This window comes from Amia ocellicauda, chromosome 1 (genome assembly GCF_036373705.1).
Source record: "Amia ocellicauda isolate fAmiCal2 chromosome 1, fAmiCal2.hap1, whole genome shotgun sequence".
Taxonomy (NCBI): Eukaryota; Metazoa; Chordata; class Actinopteri; order Amiiformes; family Amiidae; genus Amia; species Amia ocellicauda.
Genome location: NC_089850.1, coordinates 11,721,474 through 11,746,216, shown reverse-complemented (window position 1 = coordinate 11,746,216; position 24,743 = coordinate 11,721,474). Strand labels below are relative to the sequence as shown.

The following is a 24,743-nucleotide window of genomic DNA, read 5'->3' as shown; positions in this document are numbered from 1 at the left end:
CAGTTACACCTCCTGTCATGGAACCAAACCCGGAACCCGGAACCGGGAAAGTGGCATTGAAAGGACAGTCGGATTAATGGCCTCCACACGATCGCTGTCCTGCTGCAGTCATTGCTGAGACATTAGCTCCAGATGAGTGCCCTTGCCTGGAAAAGACTCACTTGATTTATGAGCAATTTGACTTCATTAGGAATCTCAAGTTGAGATAGCCAAGACTGACATGGAATCTAAAACTGTGACTGTTAATTTCACCCTCAAAGCGCCTGCAAAAATTGCATGAGGGAAGAAAAGAGTAGCACCAAGCACATTTACAAACCTGTTGCTTTTGTAACCATTATACACAGACATACTTTAGTTTTTTATGGGACATTCATATCTTTGGCAGCAGGCATTATTGACTGATAATTGACCTTGTTTTTTTTGTTTTATTTCCCCGATTTTCTTAAAGTGCTCTCACTATGGGCTTGGGCCACTTAACCGTCTCTCCGCAACCAGCAATCTGCCTGTGAGGCGGCCGCATCTGCCATTGATGCTTAATTACAGACTGTGGATCCAGTTTTCCCTGAGTAAAGCCCTGTGAAACCTGTGGCTGAAACTACGACAGGGTTTTCAGGCTGTAACTTAAAATCACGCCACGGCAATAAAGCAGATCTAAAGCACATGTCAGTCATCATCACACCAGTGGCTGGGTTTTAAAGGATCACCTAAGAGGGTAGTGTTGGGAGGTACAGCTTAACTAGGAGACTGGGGGAGCTAGCACTGGGCTAACGTGCAATAAAAACAAAACTGAAAACTGTGCCGTAGCGGCTCTCATTAATGAATACATAATACAAATAAATATGGTGGAAAGACGTATTTTTTTTTTGTGCCAATACCTAACTGAAATGCACACATACATACATAAACCAAAGCACCTTCAAGTAGTAACTGCAAGTGTAGTACAATTCTGATATGGAGGTTTGTTTTTTAATTTCCAGGCTATGAAAGCGTTTTAATCAATCAAGTGTGTTTAAATCAGTCAGCCGACCTTTAACACTGTTCTTTCATCACAGACCATGGACATTACGGGTCAAGTGCACTGCATATCAACCCAAACCTGCAAGAAAGTAGCTTTATAGACCCAAACGTAACATTTGTAAAATATACATTCAAGTAATTATTGTGAATTATTGGACATTGTGATTTTTTTATTGTTTTCCTCATGGAGTTGTTTGCAGTTGCCAAATCAAACATTAGGTGGCTACTTCCCTCTCTCTCTCCCCGATTTAGTCATGAGAGAACAAAGCGCGTCAGTCTTCTGTCTAATCTTTTGTCGTAGTTGACGTTTGTCTGTTGCTGTAAAGTGTATCAGTCTTCGAACGAACAATATGCATGTCAGTGTTGGTTGATATTTCAGAAATAGTCAAAGCTTGATGTGATAATTACATCATAAATAATCAGATCACTGTTATCGCTTTGGTGTGATTGATGACTTGGGATTTTTAGGCTGACAACCAGGTTGCAAGTTCATCCAATTTCACCTGTACATTTCACAGGACTCCACTTACTAAAGAACTTTAGCACACTTTTTTTTTTGGTAAACTGCATTTAGAAAGTGTACTCAACCCCTTTAAAGGAAAACACAAAAACACTTAGCCAGTTAATGAAGTAAATAAAATGCCAAGATTTGTTTTTTGGGGGCTTCTAACTTGCACTGGAAATAAAAAAAATGTTAAGTATGGTTTTAAACAAGCATGTGTACTTGGAGGATGAAAGCCCAGCCTCATTAGCGATTCTGAAATTTGTTCCAAGCTGCTTCTGAATGTGTGCTCCCAGTTTACTGCGCTACACAGAGCCCCACTGAAGGAGCACACGTCTGAAACGAGGACTGCTGCTGTGCTGAACCGCTCTCTGTTCAAAAGCAGAATAACACAATGTGACAAATTGTATATGTACATAAAAAAAAAAAAAAAAAAGCATTTAAAATCTGTGTGTTTAGAGAGGGAGTCATCGAAGTTTGGCTGGATAATGGGCTAGATCCACAGCGCAACTATGTTGCAATTTATTTTAGGCCTCTAACCCAACACTACTCCGACTGCTGCCGCCACCCCAGACTGTTCTCATGTGTCGGAGGTCATTCGCTTGAAAAGAACGATCTAAAACTCGTCCGTACTCTTGGTTTCCCAGCTGCTGGTGTCTGCAGCTCGGTGCTTCAAACATGAAGAGTGATGCTTTTCAAACAGGCGTTGATGCTTGAAGCGTTTTGCAAGGCTGAAAGGTCAGAGGAGTGTTTTATTTGTGGGCTGCAGGAAGGGAATGCGATGTCTAGCATATAGAAACAGGCGGACGGAGACAATAAAAGACGTTTCTCAGCTTTTTGGGAGAAAATAGATACGTTTGGGTGGTAAATAAATGTTTGAGTATTACTACTAACAATAGATTTGTGGTTGACTAATCCCTTCTGAAAAGAGATGCTGAGGAGAATCTCTGTTTTTATGCTGGTACATAAAAATGCATGGGTTCCTGAAAGTCTCCTAAATAGCTTCAATATGTTTCTGAAAAGCATGCACATTGAGCCAACAAGAAATATCACATTTCATGTAATTGAGTACTATAAATAGTTTGACTTTGTTTAGCTTACCTATAATTAGGGCCCTGTGTTTTATGTGACCTGCTTTCTGAGGCTGCACTTAATTCCTCCCAGCCCAAGGTGGCCTGTAGTCTGCTTAATTAAACCACTTATTGATTAATAATCTCACAATTCCTTTAATCATCTCAATTAGTCTATTTATTAAGGCACATTGGTACATTGTCTCTTAGTTTTATGAAGGAAAATGTCCTGTGCATTATATTTTCCTATTAAATTAACTTAAATGATTGAGTGTTTGGTGAGATGTACATTTTATTTTCCATGAAGCCTGTGTAAAAAGGGAAGTATTTGCAATAATATTAGGAGCTGATATGCATGGCTCATTTGGCAACTTTATGGGTAAAGTAAAGACTTCTTGTTGGATTGCTTTAAAATTTAGTTTTCTGCTTGGGCAATGTAAATATTTGTAGCGGTTGCAACCAGCTTTTCTGCTTTCAGAAAATGATTTGCCCAGGTATAGCTGGCAAGGGCAATTATGTGGGTCAGATGTTCTGAATTTGATGGTTAACCTCGAAGAATGTCAATGATCATGTAACTGACAATATCAGAGACAAATCCAGACACATGATTAAAATTAACTTCATTAACTTCATGCGATTTCACAGCAACGATGATTTATTCACACAGTGCAGATTAACTGTATCGACTAATATTACTTTCAGTTTGGAGGTGTTCATTAGTCCTTGGATTTTGCAAAACATTGATCTTTTGTATCTGTAGACTTGTTCGTAACTACAGGTACTGTCCGACATCTTTACCAGTTTGTGTCTTGTGCAAATCAGCAATTGAAAATGCTCGTAGTTTGGGATTATTAATTAGCACAAACAAATGCCTTTCAAAATGAAAATGACATCTTGTTGGGGTTCATGACTTTCTTTCCCTTTTGTTTTTACTCAATGTTTATAGCTGTCAATCTCAGGCTTTCTTTTTTTGGCTTTTTTTTCTGATAAATGTTGGCCTTTTCTTGACTTTCAAGTGTGGTCTAAAGATAAATTATAACATGAATTATACCTATCGGTGTACAGAATACCACATGTATATTTCTGTGTGTGTTAAGTCAATACAATGCTTTTTGATTGTGATGTTTTTGACTCAGTGCTCAATGTTTTGTTTAACACATCAATTTATTAAATCACCATTTGCAATTTGTTGATTTTTTTTAATTGTGAGTTGAATTACTATAAATTGGGAGGCTGCAGGGACATCTAGGGCACGGCAGTTGAATTATAATTGGAAAAAAAAGTCACAGAAAATGCAGGGTCCTACTTATAAAACCAAATGAGGTATCATTTACTGTGGGGAAGTATTATATACTATATATCATTTCTGATAGTTTTGATTGAACTTGTGTTTTGCAGGAACTGTGGTTGGTTAACAGGATCGAGAAGGTTAGTAATGCATTTTCACACAAAGACTAACAATGTTTCGGCAGAGTTTCAAGCAGCTACGCTTTTTCCGTTTTGTTTTGTTTTGTTCACAAAATAAAAAGTAAACGACTGATTTCTTCTATGGTTTACACGCCTCAAGAAATTCCAGTCACCAGAGAATCGCTAGACAGTATTTTAATGTGCCAGGTGTTTATAAACTCAGTTAATTATTTTTATAAATGAGTTGCTTGCATGACCAACTCATAAATCAAACTTTACTAATGTTTGGGGAATATTTTGAGTGCAGCGTGGAAAGGGGGCAAGATGGGATGGAAGGTGTGGGGGGGGGGTTGTCATTGTGTTTTAATAACTACAGCCAACCACATTACATTATTTAACCACCTGACACTATCAATGCCCAGTATGATACTACTTATATGACTAGTATACTTCATCTCTGTTACCAGTGTGTATACTTTGTAATAACATATCTGTGCACATTTAATATATAAAAGGGATATATCATAGAGTAATGTGGCACCTCAAAAAGACATGGAAGTCTATATGGAGTTGCCCACACTTTTGATCATCATATTACAATGTATTTCACCTTGCCTTCAACTATCAATGCTAGACTGAATGTTTTTTATGTTTCTGAAGGAATTCACCTACCTTGGCACGATACCAGGTCATTACATTGGCAGTTGATGAGGCCCTGGGGTTTCACAGATGTAGTTATTTGACCCCCTCCCAAGTTTTACCCCTCACTGAGATTTCGTTTGACTAGCCATGAGTTCAGATAGTAAAGTAATCAAATCCTAAATACAGAACATCACGATCCTCAATCACACTCTCTTCTGCATTATTTGCTTCAATTTTAAACGATCTTCTTATAATAATAATAATAATAATAATAATAATAATTATAATAATAATAATCCTGTGGTGATTAGAATACTGTGAATAATAGACGCATTGTATGCATTTGGTAGGTTTGCTATTTTCCATTTTGTAATAAGAATGATTTGGGGTAAGCATTTGTATTAATATGCATTTAAACTTATCAAAACCTATTGTAGCTGTGTAATACATATTCATAAAACACTTCACATAATTGACATTAGGTTTTACACCGTGTCCTTAGACTGAGGTTTCTTTTTTTTTTGCCGCCCAGACATTTTTTTTCTCTTCACACAGACAAACAGTGGAATAAAACCCTTTAATTACTCTTTTACAATGTGTGTCCAAACTATGTGAAATATTCATAATGGTCAAAAGCGGACCACATTGACTTTGCAACTTCACCCTGGCTTTCGCCATACGGGAGCAGATGGTGCTCGAACACAAGGCAAAAAGGATTGTCTGTTTTTCACCCCCTTACTTTGTCCTGAACCCTAGGGAAGTGACTTTGCTTTGTGCTCATTACAGGCCCAGTCGTCTCTGCCAATGCTGTTAATTAAAGCAGGAGCGGCCATGACTGCCTGTGTTTTGGTCTGTGTCTCTCTGTGCGCTTTGGGGAGGAGGGTTAGCGCGGCGCTTGTATGTGCCTTTTCTCTTTAAAGCTTTGCTGATAATGGAATATCTGATTAGGAGCTCCAAGCTTCCTTTTAAGTGTGTATGTGGTTGTGTGTGTGTGTGAGGGAGAGAGAGAGGGTTTGTTAAATACAAATTGAGATGCAGATGGCTTGGAGCAGGCTTTTGCTGTGTTTCATCAGTAAGGTTTGAAAGCCTCGCCTGTCTTTTTCTTCTTTTATTTTTTGTGTGCTTTTGGAGCCTACCATTAAGGCTGAAGGGTAAGATGGTATCTGCAGTTGCTGGCCTGACCCATAGGAACCTCTTTGCTGTGCAAATAGGGGGCTCCAGGGAGGAAGAGGGGGGGGTGGGCTGGCGGATGTCCTTGTCTCGGTAAAGACTCTCCTATTTAGCAGGCAGCGTTACAGTATCTCAAGTAAGGCGACAGATCAGACCTGCTTGGTGATGTATGTGGGTCTGATACAGGCTGTTATTGCCACTCTTTTTTTAAATGTTTTTATTATTATGAAACACGAAACACTTTGTTGTCAGCAGTAGCGTGCTGCTGTAATACATCATCGTTCGGGTAAAACAAAACTCCTCCAGATAATACGTTTTTTTTTTTTTTTTTTTTTTTTGCTTGTTTTTTTGTTTTGGAACAGATGCACACCCTGCTCAGGTCTCTGTACACATTTTCAGCATGAGCGTAAAACACCAGAAGTTGTCAGCTTCGTCATTCTGAGCTGACCAGCAGTGGCAGAATTGCATCTGTGATCAATACAGCAAACTGTGACTTTTGATGTGTTGTCTTCTAGTGCAGCATCAGCTAGGGCTGTGTTCTGTAAAGTGGTTGTATAGTTGTTCTTTGGAAACATGGTGAGAATCACTGATGACACCCAAGGGTGACAGTGGAAGAGGACACAGTAGATGCACTAAACAGGAGGGTCCTTCGGTGTGTGGACCGTGCACCAGCACCATGAAAAAGCCAAATAGTTCAGGAACTGGTTGATTCATAGGTTACACCCCCAAGTTTTGCTTTAATAATACCGTTCCTGTATTTCCTCACAAATTGAGTGTAAAGTTATGAGGCAAGTACAATCCCTTTCAAGGTGTAAACTGACATTTTTGGGACTTTATTCCTGAGGCCTCCGTCTGTCTGGTATTATTACTAGCAGCTAAAGCTTTTCTCTAAACTGTCACATGATGCGCGTGACGCTTCTATATAGCCGAATGTAAACAATGAAAAGAAAAACACATTTAAACATATAAGTAATGTAAACACATAAAAAGTAGTCCTACCTCCATTAACAAATTATCTCCAAAGAATGTGCTGAGTGGGTTTTGTATGTTCTATTTAACGTTCATGAGCACATCACTGCATTAAAGGAATGGAGGGGCAATTTTATTACAAACAGTGTTAAAAATTCCCATGTTTCTACATTGCTGCCTTTCTTAAGGAAAATCCTGACCTTGCGTTCACTTACTGTGGTGAAATGGAGGGCAGCAGGTGCGAGGGCTAGCATCTCTTGTTCAGAGCTCGGCAGATTTCAACACGTATGGTGTTGGTTTGTTTGTTTGTTCCCTGCCCTTGAATGATTTTTCTTTATTTAGATCCCTCCCCTTTTTTAACATCAATTTTGATTTGGTTTTGCACTGCACACAGTATATTATACATAAAAGCTATATGCGTGTAAATGAGTAAATAAACCAGATTAATTGTGCGGTAATACAATACCTAGGGTAAAATGATTTGAACCTATCCTGTCTAAGGTCACCCTACAGGCTGTAATAGATCATTCCGAGTGTGGAATAAAGTTGCTTATGTATGCATTATTAAAACAAATGCCCACAGAGATGCCTTTGACATTTATTTGTGTTGATAACATGGTTAATTAATTAGGAGTAGCTATAAAGCTGTGCGATGGAGGCTTGATTCACTGACGATCTCAACACCCCGCGATATAAATGCTGCAGGGGAAAGGTAGTAGGCCCCTGTAGGTATAGGCAGAGGAACTGGCACACACTTTATTGAATTAACTTCCTCCTTTGAACAGACAGAACTGAAATTCAGCCTCGTTCAGGACCAAGAAAAGCCTAGGTAATCGATAACGACACACCAATGGAACGAGTTATTTGACATCTTTTTAAATATTTATTTATTTATTTATTCTTGACCAGTAACCTTGCCTTTCAAGCTTTGATGGACAGCTGTTGTTCCTCATGTTTCCAAGGTGTGTTTTCAGTTTTTCAGTCTTGTTACTATGTCTGGCATGGTTCGCCATTGTTTCCTCTCCACGTTCATTTGCGGTGCTAATGAGAGGACTGCTCAAAAGTGAAGCATATTGGCATCGCACGATTTCTTTTCATTCTTTCTTTAGTAAGGTTTCTCAAGCAGACATCTTTTATCATTCCCTCTCAGAAGGGTCCTCTCTGGCGGTATTTGTGTGTCGTAGAAGTTCGCATAGCAAACATGGCAATCCAAGGAGAATCACACTCGACACACGGAGCGAGATACGCACCAATTCATAAAATGTCAGGGAAAGGCAGCTGACAAAATCTCCTTCAGCCGAGATGAGTTTGAACTCTTTGTGCTTGTTGCCTTGCATTAGATTTAAGACTGATTATGTCCTCCTGCCTTTAGACGCCTCTATCAAAGTAATAATGAAGACGGGAATAAATGAACAGCTGAGTCACAATTCGGCATGTACGCAATTTAAACTGTCTAACATAGGATCAGAGATAAGCCATTCACTTTGGTGATGAGCAAATTTACATGATCTCTTCCCCCTTCGGCAAAACCATCAAAATCTTGTCGGAGTTACGCAGCAAAAACATTCTAACCCCATCTCTTGGTTCTGAGTTCGCCCTTGAGTAGAATTAAGAAAAGGGACGCCTCCGAAGATGTTTAAAGTAAGATCGACTAATGGAAACTAAAGCTAATTTAAAAAGTGAGAGATCCCAAATATATACCAAGTTATATACTGAGCTGACAATTATAAGTTGCTATAGTTGAGCATGGACCCTTGCTTTCAACCAGGAAAACCTGTGGTGTCAAATTGTGTTGTGGTTTAGTTATATAAATACTTGTCCAGCTCAGACACAACAGATACAGCTAATTTAACTGTAGCGCTGCCCGGCGTCAGGGTGAACTATACTTAGTTTGTGAAGGCGAGCTCTTCCCTTGTGGATTGGGAGCATTTGTTGATAAGTGCAATACTGCCATGTGATAATATTAGTCCTTTTTTTGGGCACCCAAACACATAGTATCAAAGGGGCTTTATACCGTCAGTGCCACAGAAAAATAATGCATTCAGTTTCCAATCAAATAACAATTCTGTGCAGTGCAATTTTTAACACACTGTGGAAACTTTTTTTTTTTTTTCCTGAAGGACACAGAAATGTGCTGCATGTGATAGTGATTTGATATAGCATGTAAAGACACATTTCCTGTAGCTTCAGAGCTTGTGAATATGCTGTAAAAATCAAAGGCTGTCATTATTAAAATGTGTGTTTATTCAAACATAAGAGTCCTTTGTGCTATTTATACTATACTTTCTCATTTTCATCTTTTTTTTTTTAATCCATTTTTAAATGTTCAAACTCGACTCTCCTGTCATTGATACGAGTAAATAAGTGTTGTTTTCTAGTGATGTAGTTCCTTAAACACTAATGGCGACAGATAGAGATTGTCGAAAAGGTCTCCGCTCTTTTAACAGCGGTTCCCGTGCTGTTGTCTGTTGTTCTTGTATTCGACATCTTCAATGTCTTTGTGCAGCGCTTTAAAACAAGGCTTCTATGTTTTAAGTAAGCTCATTTCCCACAAATTGGGGAAAACAAGGCCAACTGTTGTGATTGCAGAGTGAATCAAGGCCTGTGAATAAAAATTATCCTTTTATTTCCATACTGACCATGTTCACGTTTAATATATTATGAGTTTAATCAGTGGGGGATCCATTGGCTTCAGAGGAAGGGATCATTATAGATAAAAAAAAATAAAAATAAAAAATAAACATTTCCATTCAGTCTAAATGAAAAATAAATCTTGTGAGCACCTTTTTTAAATCTTCAAAGATAGATACATATGTGCTTGTAGTTTGTTGTTAGGTTCTCATAATTAAGAAGCTTTAGCACGATGTTTGTATGTTTCCCCAAACAGACCTATTATTAAGGCAAAATTAGCCTTAATGTTGACTGTAGCTTTGATCTATGTATTTATGTATTTTATACACGGTTAACAAATGTATTGAAGTGACTGAAATATGTTTGGAAGCTAAAAGAGCTGCATATAGTGCAAAGTCAAAATCCTGTCCAACATCCACTGACCAGCCAGTGCAAAAAGTTGTTACAGTTTGGCAATACTGTGTGTGCTCACAATTATAAATGAAATGGTATAAGCATGCCCTTCTAATTAAGAAAAGAAGAGAGAGAAATCTGTCCCCAGCGTCTTGTCTTTATTTGTGAAAATACACTGCCTGGAGTTTTTCCTCCGAACAGCGGAAGACAATAACATTAGTCTTCGGGTTTAAAAAGATGAATTTAGTTTAGATATTTAAACAGGGAGCTCCAAAGACAGCACATGGTGTGCATAATTAAAGCCCCTGTCTTTTGAATTTTGCAGACGGTTTTGGAAGCGACAGACTGCTTTTTTCTCTGCAGGGCTGGAGCCTCCCTCAGAGGGGCCCCTCTCTGTCTCTTTCTTCCTCCTCTTTCGATTCTGGGCCGCATGTCAGCTCTAGAGTTAATCATTCATCAGCATGACAACCTATCTATTTTTATTGGTGCTGGGGACTTTTTTTTTTTTTATATACTTTCTCTCTCTAGAATGGAGGAGTAGCGAGAATGTGAAGGAGAAACGAGCAGCAAGCAGACTAACTTTTTCTTTTTTTGTCTATCCTTTTTGTTTTGTTACCGTGGTGGGGAAAGAAACAGAAATATTTAAATTACAAATGAATGAATCAGCCAGAGGGGGAGAAGAGGAAAAAAAAAAGGCAAAGAGAGGGAGGAATAGAAAAAAGAGCGAGAGAGAAAAAAAAAAAAAAGAGACCAACTGAGAATTTTTAGCATGAGATGATTAAAAGGTCTTGTGGGGGATGTGAGCCCGGAACTAGTTTCAAGCTGAATATTCGCTGTAATAAATAAACCATTACTGCAAAGGGGTGGGTTTTGAATAAAAAAAAAAAGGTGGGAGAGAAAGTGAGAGAGAGAGAGAGGGAGAAGGAAAGAAGGCATTGCAGAAGCAAATGAAATGTTTGGTGGGAAAAAGCACACAAGGAAAGATCCCAGCAGTCTTTTCATCTACCCCCCCCTCCTCTCTGTGTTCTGAGCTCTGGAGGTTTTCATTACAGCTTCTAAAACAGCCCCCTTCCTCCCTCCCCTCACTTCTTTCTCTTCTCTGTCTCTTTCCCCTCCCCCGCACGTAGGCTTTGGGGGAAAAAAAAAAAAAATCTTCCAGCCTGACTCGAAAATCAGCCTCGTTTCCTCAGAAACCACAGCTGCTGCGAGTCGCAAACACGTCAGCCTGGCCCTCAAACACGCACAGATGTGCTTTTGTAAATCCAGAGAAATGCTGAGAAGGATTGCGTGCAGATATCCTCCCAGAGAGGAGGGGGGGAAGGGGTCGGCGGCGCAAAATGGCAGGCCACTTCTTTCAAAACAAGTATTAAAAGACTGGGAACTGTGCAGAAATTAATGGGGTTGGAATGCGAATAGCTCACAGTGTGGTTTGTGCAAGCGCATGTGATGTTTGTGTGTGTGTGTGTGTGTGTGTGTGTGTGTGTGTGTGCGCGCGCACGCTGTCGTGTTGTTCTCGGTGGGCGAACAGCAATGGGGCAGAGGGATCTCTCCCAGCCTCTCATCTTGATGACATTTGGGTGACTGCAGCTTTTAACTTCATTGGCTGACGTAAAAGCGGCCTTAATAAAATGTTCCATTCTAATTCACTTAAAGGCAAGGAGTGTTGTTTATCATCCTATCTGCAGCCAGATCTCCACCCTATAAACACTGCCTTCATTCGTTCTCTTCAACCCCCCCCTTTCTCTCTCTCGCTCTTTTTTTCTTCTTTTTTTAATTTAACTCCCAGGCTAGATGAGTCGCAACTCGTTCTGCGTAATTAAAATGAGTGCAAGGGGATGGAAAATAAGAGTAGGAAAAAAAAAAAAAAAAGCTAAGAGGGTTGGAGCACTATTGCTGAAGCAGACAAAAACGGGGCTGGTTGAGCGAGTGGGGGGGGATGGGTGGCTGTGCTGCCATTGGCTGGATCGCAGGCTCCAGGGCAGCTGGGGGAACTGAGCTCAGGATGGCAGTTACAGCTCCAGCACTTTGGGCTCCATTTGTTTAATAGCTGCTAGTCGGAGCCAAATGCATGCTCATCAACCTTGACTGGCGGGAAAAGCGACCAGAGCACTATCTGTTATTATTGCTATTAGTTTTTTTTCGCTCTCTCTCCTGTTCAAGAGGAAGGTTTATGTCTCTTTTTATCCTATTAAGCTTTCACTCGCATACTTTCCTGCTATGCTGTTTTGCATTTTTAACGAGCGTAACATGGAGGACCGTCTCCTCAAAATGTTCCTTGATGTTTTTTTTTTTTTTTTTTTATGAGCTTTTCATTTGAGAGGGATAACTACGCCTTGAATATCCTTGAAAAGTGCTGCCACTTTGTTTTTTGTTTTTTGTCGGTTTTCCTAAGCAAAATTGTGTTGTGATCTTCTACACCAAAAATAAAATCCCCTCCTAAAGTAACTCTTTTGTTTCAGTAAAGCACAAGCCACTCACATTGTAAAAATAACCAGTAGAACCCTTATAATTTTCCATTAAAAAAACAAAAGCACATATTTCATCATCACCCAGCTTGCCTATCCAGTGGCCAGTTCTGTAAAGATCGATCGAATATATTTCACTTTTTACATAGGACAGATAATGGTTAAGCTGCAGTGTTATGAAGAATGTGTCAGATGCCATTTTTTGTTTATCACCCACATATTGCCAATGCAGGTTACATTTACCTTAGATTTGACTTTTTTACTCTACAGACATGTCATGCTGTCTTGAAACCCAGTCACCCTATTGCAATAATACATAATAAATACATTTCTGTAAATTAACACATTTCCTCCTTGAGGGAAATCACAATCTAGGTCACCCTCCCTTGTCCAGTGAAAATTGTACACTGTCTATACAGCTCCACCATATTAAATGCCATTTTTGGAAAATGATAATTCCACACACTTTGAATGCAAGTTAGAATGACTGGATAAACTATCCTAGAGTATGTTGGTGTAATTAATTGGTTTGAGTTGTTTTACATATGCAGTCCATTAGGCCTTTGCTACAGGATGCTTATCAGCTTTCAGAAGATGTGGGACCCAGTGGGCAAAAGATTCTTCAAGGCAATATATTAAATAGTTTGAGTGCTAAAGCTTCAAATAGTTACCAAATAAAATCAATACTTATATATCATATGTTAGACAGACAGACTGTTTGCTCACAAGTCAGGAGATCAGGAGGGGGGGTCTGCCTGAGTGACATCACATAGCGGCCTATAGGCAGTCCATCCGTGAGTTGCCATGGTAACAACAATACCCCCACCCCCTTTGGGTAGTATATTCTTGAAGCGATTGATAGCTTGTAGTTTAAATGTTTTACGTGTTGCAATTAATAGTCATAATCACTTTGATAACTGTTTATATGTGTATCTATAACACTACTATATTCATGTTGCTTTAGATATTGAATATTGAAAATATTATTTATTATTTAGATGTTGTTTGTATTCAGATCACTCAGAAACAGCTGTATGCTTAAACAAAGATGAAGGATTTTTCTGTGGGCTCATGTGGACGATGCTTCCAGGTGCCATATGGGTCCGAAGGGGTAGTTGTTTACAGTGGTAAACGCTGTTATTACACACTGCGTCCAATGCTATTACACCTACCCCACCACCCCCTGCCTATATGTTCACAGAGGAGTACAATATATTTTTCCTCCAGGAAATGTCTATTAACAAAACAAAGTCCCCTTACAAGAGAGCTCCCACAGACATAAAATGGGATCCTAAGCTCTACATAGCATAAACATAAAATAGTGCTGTAGGCACTTATCCAATGCTAATCAAACAAATTACTGTAAACCTGTTTATTTAAGCGGATGAAGAAAGAATCACATTCAGATTAGAACATTTCTTTTTGTATTCCTGCTCGCTTTTCTTCAGCAGTTGCACACATAAAATAATGAAGAAGAAAGTATAAATATTTGAGTTGGAAACAGATTCCACATTGAAGTTCAGGAGATTCATCTGGGCCTTCTGTTCTTTAAAAAAAGAAAAGCCTTTTAGTACTTGATTATTTAAGTACAGGTTTGAGGCTTTGCAGGCAACTGACAGTAACAAACGGTGGCTTTAAAATATAAAAGCTAAATATTAATAGTAAAAAATAAAAAAGTTGTTTGTTGATGTTACTTGTATGAAGAGCTTTTAAACATTTACTTTTAGGCCACAGCCTTGTGTTTTGACATGGCAAAAATCAACCACACATCACAAAGATACTATTTGGTGTCTAATCTCTTCATTTTTCAGTTATAGAGAAGCCCCCGATCCTACTAAACTAGCATTTTAACACACTTACCACCTTTTTTGAGTTGACAAAACATAGAAGAACTTGACATGTGTCAAAGATGGATTTTGTTATGGTTCTGCAACTGAAAAAACTCACTTAAATTGGGTTTAGACTAAACTTGTCAGCCACCTCTTCCACTTGTATTAATCTCGGCTCGTGTTCTGCAGTGGGAATGGCCTGTGCTGCTGATGTAAGGGAAATCTCATTTCGTTAGGCACTTCGGAGTTGAAAGTGAAGTAAAAAGGTGACTGCATCCCTCATCATTTCTCATCTGATCGTATCCCTTTAATTTGGCCCCGTTTCTCCGCTCCTTGTTATTGTATTTGCTAGCCTGGGTTATGCTCTATCCCTTTGAACTGTCACTGCAGGCCAGATTTGTCTTCTTTGGCGTGAAAAGCAGAAGTCTCTTAGAAAATGAAAGTGCTGAGTGCTGACCTTGTGTTTCAGTGCCCTGGGAGGAGTGAGTGATATTGACGACACCTCCTCCTCAGGATAAATAACTTAATCAGGGGCGCCGAGACCACCATGTGAGATCTGGGGGCTTCGGGCAGTAACCACGGGGTAAAGCTGCTGAGGGGTTTACCGCACTGCAGCCGGGACTGACTACTGAGAACATCCTCCTCACGGCATTTGAGCTGAGCCGTACTTGTGCAAAAGCTAGCCTTCGGTCTTTATACTGTAACAGTGATGAACGCGGAGAACTGTATCTGCGGGATACGGCATTTCTACAGGTACCATGTGATCTGTTGCAAGGTGACTCACTCCTTTTTGTGTTTTTTCCCCCTTTTTGAAGACTCCTATTTCTCTCTGACACTGCTTTTATTCGCTCATCTTTCCCCAGCGAGCCCCTCCTACTTGAAGTGACACAGCTGTCTTACTGTGCCGGGGAAGGTTGTCCCTTCAGGTCTTCACAGTTCCAATGTAAAGTTTCCCCCGTCCAGAAGTGCACTAAGTTTGATGCCTCCTTGAGTAGCTCAGCCTCTATTATGGAACATTTCAGTCCAGTTACTGGCCTTTGATCCACGTAAACTGGAAACCAAATTACAGTCTGGCCCTGAGGTGTGGTGTGCGGTGGTTTTTACTTGGGTTTTACCATTTTTCTCAATTTTAAGAAGCTCTCACCGTCGCCTGGCTTGTCCTGCGGTGCCCATTAAATCCTAGAGGGAAATAAGCAGCGTCCTCATACTCCGACAGGGCTCTCGACTCTTAGACAAGGCCATGGAAGCGATGGATTCTGTCACTGTCTGAGTTGCAATATAATCCACCCTGGCTGAAACCATTTTACAGGAAAAGAAAGATTAATGTCCGTCTTTAACAAAGATCAGATTAGCGGGTCACCGAGGTCCCTCAGCTTTAGCGAGGATTTTTCTGTCTGTATCTTCTCCCCCAGTCGCCTGTAATTAGAATTAAGGAAAAAAGAAACCGGTGGTAATTACAGTACTATACTATACGTGGACTTACAGAGCTTAATCAAATGCACACTCACTCCCTCACCAGAGAAAGCAGAATTGAACTGGGGTTTATTAAATGTGTAACCCCATGATACCTTATCACCTATTCTCCCAGGGTCTGCCTAATATAGAACAAATCGGAAAAAACTTTCCGTTTCCGTTTCTGGCACTTTTTGTCTTCGAATCCTGCCCAAGATCCCTGGGGAGTTCATTGCTTATAGCAAAGTGGATGCAGACCCTGGCAAAGGAGAGAAGGTAATAACGTGTTTGAAGAAAGTGGTTGTTTGGTCGCTGGGGTTTGATTTGCTTCAAGGGGGTCGACCAGAAACTGTAATATCTTTTGTATATTTGAAATGCCAAAGCACACATTTCTTTTGGTGCGCAAATATTCCCCACAACATCCCCTGTCAACGTCCATCTTTCTGTATGCTGGGCTCTAGCCAATTCACTGACTTGTCCCACGTTTGATTTCAGCCTTTCTTACATCAACCCTTAGCTGTGCTCCCAGGTACTTCACAGAATGGCAGGGATCTGCATTACAAGAACATTACACAGTTAAAATTGCATTAAAGCATAACAAGCCCTGCGGTCTGGTTCGTGTTAAAATAGACACACATAAAAATAACAACACACTGCAGCATTAAAATAAAATTTAGCAATACATTGCACTATTACAGTTACACAACACAATTCGGATTCAGGAGTGTGTCCTCAGCTTGACAAAATAACAAAGTGGGCATGCTCTGAGTATGCCATCAATAATAAAATCTATAAAACCATATCTTGTATGGCTCACGATCTAATCGGAGTTTTCCTGCTTTAAGTTTTCGATCAAAGGTGCCAATGGATTTCAGAATTCCCCCCCCCCTCGCAAAAAGAAAAAAGTACAGAATAAGTTGGCACAATAAACAGCCGCAAGCCTCCGTTTTTCACTCATAATAGCTGGGAAAAGACTGATGGAACAGGGAATTGATTGAGGCGTAAATGAAAGGTGTCACATAGAATCAAATTGAGTCAGCCAAATTCAATTGTAAAAACTGTTGAACCTTTATAATATTATAGTGTGATTTTGAAAAGGTATTTTCCACTCTCAGTGGTTCTGTGTACACGGAGGTTTTGAAAAGAATTGCCTCACCTCCATGAAAAAGTGGCCATCATCATTATCCCATGTGGTATAAAACCAACCAATAACAAGATGAATGCCCATTCAGTGCCAGGACAGCTTTGGGTAAACACTCCCAGTTGCCAGCATCCCGGAAGATGAGAACTTGCACTGAGTAGGAATGCTTTTTCTACTCAAGAAACAGTAAATCAGATGCACAAAAATCAATGGTCTGATGTTTTTCAAATAACCGGACATTATTGAAAAAGTGATGGTCGACCTGGAAGACAGGAAGAGGACATATATAGTTTTCACAAGCATCCCAAGATAGAGTTTTGGAGAGATTACGTTTTAAAAAAATCTCTCCGCTTCACCCACAGATTTGAAAATGGCTCACATGAGTGATAGCCAATTCTCTGACCATTATTCAGGACCATAGAAACCTTTACTGAGTACCAAAATGTGTTGTGCTCACTTAAGTGAGCTAAAGAGCATGTCAGTTAGACAGCAGAGGGATTCTGTGTTCTTCCTGGGAGAATGTAAGCTCCTTGGCTCTGATGGTCTCCACTATGTTCTGGTGTCCACTGTGAGTCAGGAGTTGGATTTCACACTCTGGTGTTGGTCACATGCACTTCATGAGTGGAACTGTGAACTCTCACGAAAAAAGAAAGAAAACCATTGCCAGCAACTGCAAAGTGGTTTGAAGACGCTGACTGTAAAACAAGTCCAAGACAGCCATGTGCAAGGAACAGCCCAGATTTAAGTCCCATCAAGAACTGCTGGAAGGTGATTGGTGCATGTTTGGTTCCATGAACTGACAATTAATCACATCCAACAACTTATTTTATCTAGGCAGATCAGCGCTGTGCTGTAATTAAGCAGGAGGGTGGATCAATGAAATATTAGACTTCAAAAGTCAAATGTTTTTTAATTTGCTGTGCAGTTACCACTGGAACAAGATCAATGTTGTATATTAATGCACAATTTACAACCAGTTAAGATAGTGTTCTTTACCTTTTAAATAGTTGTATAGGTTTATAGGTAGTTCAGCACATTAAAATGGTGGATTACATTATAGAACAAATACATTTTAAGGGAGATGCTTTTTGATTTTACTTTTATTTAATGAATGCTACTGTACACCAATAGCTAATTCCTATTTTAAACTAAACAAAATGCTGGTTTACCATTAACTACATTCATGGCCCTTTTTTGTTTGAAGAGTCAATTAGCATACGTTGTTTAGAGTAAAGAGTTTGTCTTTGGGGAAATACTTTGAATGTGTTTGAGGACTGCAGTTGTACAAGTAGACGTAGCTGTTGCATTGAGACCAGCATTTTCTATCTTTGGTGTGAGAGAGGTGGTTGCGCCCATTCGTGTGCTTCCAGCCAATAGGGCAGTGAGAAATGAAGTGCTAGTTGTGGCATTGTCCACAGCTTTGACTCCCAGAAGCGAGTGAGACGTACGCCTGGAGAAGATTTAAGATCAATGTGTTTGCCATTATCACTCTGGATATTATCCTAACCAAGCAGGCCGACTCCACCTAGATGGGTTTTATTGGGAGTTGAAAGCAGAATGGAAAATAAGCCAACAAATCAAGTATGTCACCCATGTCTGTATTAGATAGAATAAAGGATGGGGTTGTTGTTTTTTTGGGGGGGTTGGGTTAATTATATGGGTTTAATTATGTTTTTGGATAATCTACTTCAAAGATAATAAAAGGCTTGGATAGTTCCCCAAATTCTCCAGTGCTTTCTTTAAATGATTTCCCCCCTTTCTTCTTTTTCTTTCAAATTGCACTACTGTAGTAAATATATTCCCCCCTGCATCATTGTTGAAAGACGAATACATTATTATATTATCATAGTGTGACTATATTGAACTCTCTCACAGTCAGCTAAAGATTTTATTATTTTTATAATTTTTTCTCCTGAATGTCCTTGGCTCCCGTGGGCTTTTAACCAGATTCTTTTAAACACTTACAGTACTTGCTTTTTTTGAAAGGGATTTGTGAACAAAAACCCCAATGGATTTCGTTTTTTCTACCATTTTAAACGTTTGTGTACACGTACCTCTTTCCAAAGCCAGGTCTGCAACACTGAAGTGTTCATTCTTCCATCCGGCGCCGTGTCTCTGTTCTTCAACCGCTTTTTGATATGAAGTGAATTGAGTCGTTTTTCAGCTGGGTAATTCTAATAGTCCTCTTTGTCTGAACCAAACATAGGAGTTAAGGTGGTGACATTTTGTTTAGAAGCAAGCTTACTTACTTCCGATATAAAAACGTAAGTACTTGTAGAATAGACATTGACATGGAGGATTTAAAATCTTGTTATGGCAGCAGGTAGAAGAATATATGTTGTAATTCAGTTCTGTATACTGTGACCAGGTGGATGGGTTTGGAACAGCATGTAATTAATTCAACTCTATTTCAGTCTTTCTTATTATAACACCCGGTTGAATTACAACAATATCGCAATGATGCTGAGTGACATCATTCGAGATTTACAGCCAGAGACGCCTTGTTTTGGATCGAAAAAACTAGCAGTGCACCGTTAACTCTCAAAGACAGCTGTCCCCTGTTTATTTTACATGTTTCTCTAACAGCCAGACTCCATTATCACTGACCCAAGCGGCGCTGTGACAGGTTATGGAGCAGGAATATTTCTCCCAGCTTGGAAAGTGTGATTTTTATTGGCGTTTGTGTGTCACGGAGCCGAGCGTCTGCTCTCTTGGGCACAGCTCTCGGGGCCACAGTCTCTGGCTCCGGGCGGCAGTGGGCTGCAATACGTCGTGCCAGCAGCTCCCTCCATCCCTCCAGCAGGTCCACTGTACACACAGTAATGAAGTTGGGACAGGGTCTTGTTCCCTGTATCCATCTTTGCGTAATAATCTGATACATCATTACTGTCTCTTGCTACAAAGGGACTCTAAATGCAGAATGGATGTTTTTTTTTTAAAGCCTTGTCCTTGAGCAGTTGTTGAGAGAGTGTGCATATTAAAACTTCTCTGCGGCCATGAGCAGAATTAATAAACACAGCCAAACGGGCGGACAAGCAATGGGTGTGCATGTGTGTTTGTGTATGTGCAAATAGGGTTTAATATACAAATATATATCGATATAAATGTTTTTACTTAACATAAACCCTACCTGAGACTGACTCTTTGCTCTGACTCTTTTTCTATACTCTGACCCATGCAGTTGACAGAGTTTCCCCAATCCCTCCAAATGAACTACATCTTTACTAAAGGAACTTAATTCTGAAATAAAACATCAGACCTGTAGCTTCAAGAGTGTGGCAGAAAGTGTAAGTGCTTACGATAGTTAAGTACCATAAAAAAAGATGGAAAAAGCACTCTTGAAAAGGAAGACACATTGGAAGAAATTATACTTTACATAGGTCTAAATGATATGGGATGAGAGAGCAATAATTTGGAGTATTTTGTTTCTTGGGGAAATACCTCACAACCAATTTCAAGATGTGCATCTCTTCTGCATTCTCATTGGGCCTGAACTTCACTGAATATATATCCAATATTTCTTATGAAGCGGTAGAATTAAATATCATCTAAATATCATTGTGAATCTGAAGATTTTGAATGGGATGAAAACAGTGGGACAGAGTTACTGGACTCCTAACCTAAACTGTGGAAGGGATATCTTTTATTGTAACAAAGTAGGGTTTGGACTTTTTCCCATTTTCCTGATGCTGTCCTCGCTTCACTTTCTACTAATCAGACCGGGGGGGGTGGAGGACGAAAGAAGTAAAAGCTATTAGGGATTGATTTGACTAAATTAGCATAGCAATTTTCTGTGCAGATTTTCCAACCTGCTATGCATCAAAGAAGCACTTACAGCAATTAAGCAAATCGCTTCTTTATAGGTTAATTATAATTAAAAAAAAGATATTCATAGGTTGTCAAAAAATCAAAACAGCTTGGTACATTGTTTTGTTTGACAACCCCACAATTTGCAAAAAAAAAAAAAAAAAAATGCTTGAAGCCGGTCCAGATGCAAGCGCATGCAGTCCTTCTGTGCTCTGTATGTTTTTAGATCTTCCAGTTTAACTCATATTTGCAGTCGAATTGTATACATTATATATTAGTCTATAAACCAGTTGAAGTAAAAGGCTTCAGATTTCTAGGACATAAGTGGCCATTGTAAACGTGTAAGGAATGCAATTGCGAGCTTTTTGTTTAAGGGGAACAGAAATTATCAGTCGTCTTATTTATCTGTCTGCAGCACGTTTCCAAAGTCCTGGAGAAAAAGTAAAGACATCCTCATTTATCTGCGTTACATTTTTGAGCTTGTTTAGTCTGAATTTTATCTCAATCCCGTTGGCCTCAGTGACTGTCTGGAAACCCAGCAGTTAGGAAAGCACTTTTGTATTGGAAAGCCAAGAGCTGACGCGGCACTATTGACAGTTTTAACAATTTGTCTCACAGCAGCTCCTCAGGTAATCAACTTCCCAAAATTCATCCTGGACGTCCACCCCGGTAAGACAATGAATGAGTGCCTGAAGCTCTTGAGATGGAACCACAACAAAAGCTGTCACCATTTCTCTTCTGGTGCTAAATATTCAATATCTACTGGAGCGGATCTCAGCCTTATGCATAAAGACACGTATCAGAGCGGTGTAAAAACGACATGCTCTGCTGTTACAGCCAAGGAGTTGTGTTTGAGAGAGCTGGCAGTGCGGTGACAGACTGTGACAGCTAGGTAATGTGGGAAGAATAGACACGGGAGACGAGACTCCTTGGTCTTTTCAGTCTCTGACTTTTGTACCTGGAGCGCTCGTCGAAAAAATGAGCTGAATGCTTAGCACAGATACCGACAGGGATGGACGTGAGAGAGCGCATCCTGGGGTTTTGACTATCCCAACTCCTGGTAAAACAGACTTCCCTTGGTGAATGTGAATGGCTGTATTTAGGCCTACTTCAATTTTTCATTTTCTTTGCCTATCACCGTTGTTCTTAAACCAATGAATACAACGTGATTTTAAATAACTTTTTGTTGATTATTGTTGTTGACGTAAAACACAGTGGAACCGATGGAAAGAGCTGTGGATACACTGGTGAAAAATAACATTAGCAATTTAAGAAACTTACAGTTTTCAGATGTGAAACAATACAGCTTCAATGGAGAAATAGATGTAGGAGTTGCATTAAAATGCTTCTCAATGTTTCACAGCATGTTGTCAAAGGACTGTACTTTAAATAATGACACCGGCTTTGACAAAAAATTTATAAAAAACAAAGAGTGGTGTATGTTTTTTTACCTTTTCTTTGAGCTGCCCAGCATAATGACAATGAAGGTTTGTTTTCTATCATTTGTATTAAAAAGGGAAACAAAAAGTTTACATTCAAAGTGTACTGAATGTCGAACTTAGTCATAATGGCCAACATAATGCAATCGCTTGCCTCCTGGGATCGAGCTGAAAAAGAGTTGAAGTGTACCTATATCCCAACAAGCCTGGTCTGAACAAACAAATGCACCCTGGAGAGTGCTGTGCTGTGCGTTTCCACAGGGCCGTGTGGAGAGATGGACACACAGAAGGGGTTTTTGCGTGGGATATCAAGAGGCTTGGAAAGGGTGTCCGTGAGGGAGAGAGACAATGGCTGCATTCATATTACGGGAGATGAACACGGATCCAGTCGTATGGAAGGACACTTCTCCTTTTAAGGGTGTGATATCTTTCCTTGGGTCAACTCTGTACTTCTCGGCCCCTTCCCTCCAAAGTTACATGCGGACGAATCCCCCACGACATCATGTGATGACAAACTCGCAGACTGGAGAATTGCTTTCCCCCAACACACTTTCTTCCAGTGTGTTGATGTAACATATTGCAGCCAAAAAGTGTAGGGAATAAGTGACAAGGAAATAACCTATCAGGATGGGGTACCCTGCCACTTGCCAACCTGTCTTTCAGATAAATACCCTCCATTTGTAGCTGGGAGAGGAGGCAGGCTTTTTTTTTTTGCGCTGGATGTCAGGGAAGGCAGATCCGTATGACTGAAAGTGCTCTAAAACCAGGATGTGCTGTTCAAGGGAACGCCTGTCAGCGACTGACTAATAGCATTGTGGTGTTTTAGTAAACTTACACTCTCCCCATGTCAGCGTGTCTCATTCCCTTCAGAATACAGAACTGTCAGCTCACCTCTAGCTGTCTAATACAGTAATACGGGGTATTACTTTCACATACTTTAGCATGATATTATACACCTTCGGCATCCGTGAGCAACCTGCTGTGCATCCTCATTGTGTGCAGAAGAACACGGCTACGCTCCTGCAACTACTGTGATACGCACCGACCGGGTCTTGTAGATTAGTGTGTGTGTGTGTGTGTGTGTATGTGTGTGTCATGTGTAGCATTCACTTACATTCATTACTTCATCAGAAAATCAGAAAAGGTCTGTACAGCACTGGAAAATCCCTATGGGGGGAAAAACAAAAGTGAAATATCAGTGTTATTTGGCCTTGCTTTTGAGACCACAGTTTTTTTCTGTTATTATTATAAAAATAGAAGAGGCTGTTCAGAGTTGGCTTCAGGCTTTCCTAGTGTGTTTCAACCCATCCTTGACTGTAGAGCAGTGCATCCTGGGTTCATTCCCCCCCCCCCCTTTATTTATTAACATCCAGCCTGCGTCCAAGACATTCTGTGAATATGCAATGAAAGCAGAGGGGTCAGTGCTGTTGAACTCATTTTCATAATCTCGAAAATTGGGCAGGGAAGTAAAAGGAGTTTGAAGACACCCTCCTCTCTGCTGTCTGCCTGTTTTCCTGCTCATTCCAAAAAACAAAACAAAAAAAAGAAAACCAGGCTTGCATCTACATACAAAACATTTTGTTTTGAGAGAGGTTGTTTTAAAAGGAATATATATTGTTTTGCTGGCGTGGTTTTCTGCCACCCCCCACCCTAGCCCATCTCAAGGTTTATTGCGTTCTTGGTCTGTAATAGTCTTGCATCCCCGTTGACCGAGAGATAGAGTTGGCTGGGTTTATCAGGCGGTAATCTGATCCTTCTCTCGACATCTGCGCACAGCCTTCTTTCCTCTCCCTCGCTTTCTCTGTTTGGCATCTGAAAGCAGGCAGCCGACGTCTCTTGAGTGTGAAATATGTGGATGACACTGGGTTCCTGTCGGTCAATGTTGTTGCGGCTTGTGAGGCTAAAGAAATGGACCACAGTGTAATGGTGTCAGGTTTAAAGCGGTCCTATACATTGCAATTTTGTGAGAACCTTGTGTGTGTGTATGTGTGTAGATGTACTATTTATATTGTTTACACTTTAAATAATGTCACTTATGTCACTTAAAACTGGACTGCACCCCAAAAACCTGCAGTGTTTTTGATAGATTTGTGTCTGTAATATTATTTCATAAAAACATCTACACTGAAGTGTTAAATTGTCTGACATTCATTCCTGACCTAAAGCAAGCTAAGATAGCCCTGGCTCCAAAAGTTTCTCTTTTTTATATATCGCTCTTCCGACCTAATTATTCACGTTGCAGGTCTTTTTCCGTGATTAGCAGCCAAAGTTAATTTTTACTCCTCAGACATTGTGAACATCCCTGTTGGGAAGAGGCAATCAAAGCCAGCTATGCTTCTTTCTCTGTAATTCACAATAAAAAAATTAAAAAAACATTGTTACTTTTTTTTTTCCCTTCGCTAAACAAAAAAGGTTTGGCTTCCATTGTTATGGCTATTATTAGCTTCGGCTTCAAGTGTTTTTTAAGCATGAATTTATATTCATTTATTCAAATTTGCAAAGTTCTGTTTCATTATGGGCATTGTTTACGTCATTTGCTTGAGGTATTTAAATAAAACCCGTAAACAGATTTCTCCGGAATTTTCCTGCCTTTGTATCCTTGTAAGTCTTAAAAGATTCCCTTGTGGTTCTTGTGGATATCTTTACCTCTAAATATAAGTTTTCACACACAAATAATTTGCCAATTGTTGTTGAATGTGAGACCTAAACCCTGTAAACTACCTAAAAAGGAATGTAGTGTTCTAGAATGTTTTCTCCTCTGTGTGACCTAGAACAAGAAAGACCAATGAAGACAATCTTGACACTTGGT

The 24,743-nt window shown here is 39.8% G+C and overlaps 1 protein-coding gene across 7 annotated transcripts in view; it reads left to right on the top strand.

Annotated features, from left to right (window-relative positions):
- Window positions 1–24,743, top strand: part of arid1b (AT-rich interactive domain 1B) — a 180,955-nt gene that overhangs the window by 76,215 nt on the left and 79,997 nt on the right. For 5 of the 7 annotated variants that reach the window (XM_066718555.1, XM_066718799.1, XM_066718886.1 and 2 more), the window contains one exon: window positions 3,988–4,017. The exons of the other annotated variants lie outside the window; for them this stretch is intronic. In XM_066718555.1, the coding sequence (XP_066574652.1) occupies window positions 3,988–4,017 (30 nt within the window). The remainder of the gene's footprint in view (window positions 1–3,987; window positions 4,018–24,743) is intronic. 7 annotated transcript variants of the gene reach the window in all.